Source organism: Podarcis muralis, chromosome 13, assembly GCF_964188315.1.
Source record: "Podarcis muralis chromosome 13, rPodMur119.hap1.1, whole genome shotgun sequence".
Lineage (NCBI taxonomy): Eukaryota > Metazoa > Chordata > Lepidosauria > Squamata > Lacertidae > Podarcis > Podarcis muralis.
In genome coordinates, this window is record NC_135667.1 from 24,697,307 (window position 1) to 24,700,780 (window position 3,474).

At 39.8% G+C, this 3,474-nt stretch overlaps 1 protein-coding gene across 1 annotated transcript; it reads right to left on the bottom strand.

Annotated features, from left to right (window-relative positions):
• Positions 1–268: 268 nt before the first annotated feature.
• On the bottom strand, positions 269–1,198 carry LOC144325328 (olfactory receptor 14A16-like). Its single transcript, XM_077918218.1, has one exon. The coding sequence runs from the start codon at positions 1,196–1,198 to the stop codon at positions 269–271; it is 930 nt and encodes a 309-aa protein (XP_077774344.1).
• Between the last annotated feature and the right edge of the window lie 2,276 nt (positions 1,199–3,474).

A 3,474-nucleotide genomic window follows, 5' to 3' on the forward strand; every position in this document is an offset into this window, starting at 1 on the left:
GGGAAGCTTGGACTAAGCACTAACACTGTATGCTTTTTTTTTTGGAGCAAGGTTAACCCATTTTTAGATTGGGGTATTTTTAAACAGGTTGAATGGTTTTGTTCCTCTTAATTTTTATTTTATTGTTGGTTTGTTGTTTCATAACAACAGGAATATTGTCCGGAAGTCCATTTTGAATAAATAAAAAAAGGGGGGACGATAAAAATGTAATAAATTTATTAGAAATCATTGTGCATCACTGTTGAGATGAAGACTTAAACACATACAGTTAAAAAAGACTTGATGATGTACTTTGAGTAAAACCTAATAACTTTGACATGGCAGCCTTGATCTCTTTGTTTCTCATACTGTAAATCACTGGATTCAGCATGGGTGGAACCATTGAATATACCATAGTAAATACCAAATTCAGAACAGAGGTAGACCGCAGGTAGGCAAAGAATCCGGTAAAGAATAACGTGAAGATGACAGTGAGATGGGGAATGCAAGTTGAGTAAGCCTTTTGCCTTCCCTGCACAGAGGGAATTCTCAACACTGCATAGAAAATCTGCACATAAGTTACAATGATGAAGGTAAAACAGCCTAGCCCGATGATAAAGCTCAGCATAACAGCTCCAATTTCAATTAGGTATAAATCTGAGCATGCAAGCTTCAGTAACTGTGGAATTTCACAGAAGAACTGATTGACAACATTGGAGCAAAATGGGGCTGCAAAGGTGCTGCTGGTGTGTAGCACTGCGTGGAGAAAACCACTGATCCACACACAGGCCACCGCTTGCATGTAGGCTTGCTTATTCATGACCATCTCATAGTACAATGGATTGCAGATGGCAACATACCGATCATAAGCCATGAGTGTGAGAAGGAAGAAGTTGGATGATATAAAGAAGTTGAACAAAAGGATCTGAGCTACACATCCAGAATAAGAAATTTGCCTAGTATTTAAGAGGGAATTGGCCATGGATTTGGGAACAATAACTGAAACTTGTCCAAGGTCCTGAATAGCCAAGTTCATCATAAAGAAATACATTGGTCTGTGCAAGTGGTGATCAGAAGCTACTGCAGAAATTATGAGAAGGTTCCCCATTAAGCTTGCCAAGTACAATAGTAGAAATATAATGAAGTGCAGAATCTGCAGTTCCCAAGTCTCTGAAAATTCGAGGAGCACAAAGTCAGTCACTGTGGTGGTATTGAACATTTTTGCACTTTTTAGAAGGCCTGTAAAAGGAAGGAGGAAAATTAAAACTAAATAATTATGGCCAAGGTCCTTAAAAAACCCCAAACATGTTCTTGTATTCACTGAAATCTCCTTGTTCACAGAATTTCACGCACATGGGAACAGTAAAGCAATAATTGTCACCCTAGAAGACTAATACATTAGATTTGGCTGAATCCTGACCCAAATCAAGAAATTTAGACTTTGGTCCAGTTAGGCAGATTTGTTGGGCTTACAGATTGAGCAGTGGCTGCTGGGTTAGTGATGGAGGGTGCAATTCCGCTGATTGCAGGATCTGCTTTGTTAGCCCGTTCTCCACAAGAAATCCTCCACTCTGATGTGTATGTTTCACTCATGAGTGTGTTTAATAAAAAAAATAAAAAAGGAGAAAGAGGCTGCATAGAGGCATGTCCAAGGCCATGACATGAGAACTGATATGTATGTGCACACACAACAGAAAATCCTGCTCACCTCAGCTGGCCAAAAGCATTCTCCCAGATGCAGCAACGTTTCCACAAAAAGAGAAAAATACTTGATAGAATTGCCATGTACAAATATGCAGATATGAAGAATATGCAGATCCTGAACCTGTGAGAAATTGAGGAGCAGTAGCTGTCCAGGCCCAAGCTTCCCAGGGCAAGTCCAAGCCCAAGCTGCTCCCAAGCAAAAAAACCCCAGACATTTCCATTAAAATGTAAAAATCCACCTGGATGGCATGTTGCTTCCCAAAATGAGGACATGTCCAGGTTTTTCTGGACATATGGGAATACTACATCATTATCAATTCAGTGAAAGTCTCCATGCTAGAGGTAATCTGTAATGAAGGTGCAGAATCTGAATTTCCATACATATGAAATTTCTATTCGCATGCTTTCTCATTATTCACATGCTTTCTCATCATGGTGCTGATTGAGATTATCTACACAGTAGACCTGATCTCTGTTACTAGCTTGCATACATTACTCTAACTGCCCAAAGTGTCCCTGCCACAAGGAAACCACTCTCTCGAAAGTTATATCTATAAATAACTTACAAGTTTTCTTCTTCATGGATTTCTTTCAGCTCCAGAAGCAGTATCGTCTCTACCATTTTAGAGTACTGTGTCCCTTACCATTCATGGCAATGAACAATTCTTTCTATGGTGACAGTAGATGTCACCATAGGACAGTGGCTAATTTATATATATGGTTTGTGTTTCCAGAGACTTATTCTCAAGAGTTCAGTGCAGCAGTGGAAATGCACTGAGGCATACACTAGGAAAAAAATAACCTTGTGGTCTGTAGTTCTGCTGATATAATTAGCACAGGTTGACTCCATGTAGGGGTATTAAAATGACAGAGAACTCATGAGACTCAAGTTCTTCTTGGCATGCATATACACACAACATTTTCCAATTTTTAGTATGAGATGTAGGGGCATGTTCTATGACTTGATGTGCAGAGGTCTGAGTACTGTCATGCTTCCCCTTGAAATAATGAGAAAGCATGTGAATAGGAATTTCATATGTATGGAAGTTCATATTCTGCACCTTCATCACAGATTACGTTACAATTATGGTGCAGTGGCCTATGCTTCTACTATCACAATGGGATTTTCACTCTGAGTAAATATCTGAACTTGGCCAAGAAGGTCAAACATTTAGCTGTTAAACAACAATAATATGCTTCAGGATTCAGGTGATAATAAAGATAAATTTGGGAATGTGGGTAGACCTGCCTTTTGCTGACTCAAACCACAATATTCTTGTTGGCAACAGCTATCCAGGATTTCAGGTAAGGGTCTTTCCCAGCTGTACCTGGGCATGTGGATTGAACCCTGACTTGCAGAGTAAATGCCCTGCCATTGAACTATAGACCTTTAAATTTCTGACCTTTCACCAGTAGCCCTCATTCTTGGTCCCTCATATAACCTTATTGATTTGCGTTAAGTGGAAAAGAGTTTCCTTCTTGAATTGTAGGGAGAGAATTTGTTATTTGCTTGAGGTTGGGGATAAACACATTACAATCATACCTTGGATCCCAAACGTCTCAGAAGCCGAACATTCCATCTCCTGAACAATCAAAAACCAGAAGTGAGTGTGCTGATTTTTGAACTTTTTTGGAAGCCAAACATCTCGTGTGGCTTCCACTATTGTTTCCAGCACACCTGTACAATCGGAAACCAGTCAGAAGCTACACCTTGGTTTCCAAACCTTTCAGAAGTCGAACAAACTTCTGGAACTGATTCCGTTCGAATTCCGAGGTACGACTGTACATGTA

What these genes read in the sequence shown, in the direction of transcription:
- LOC144325328 (XM_077918218.1), bottom strand. Translation starts at nt 1,198, where the DNA reads ATGTTCAATACCACCACAGTGACTGACTTTGTGCTCCTCGAATTTTCA.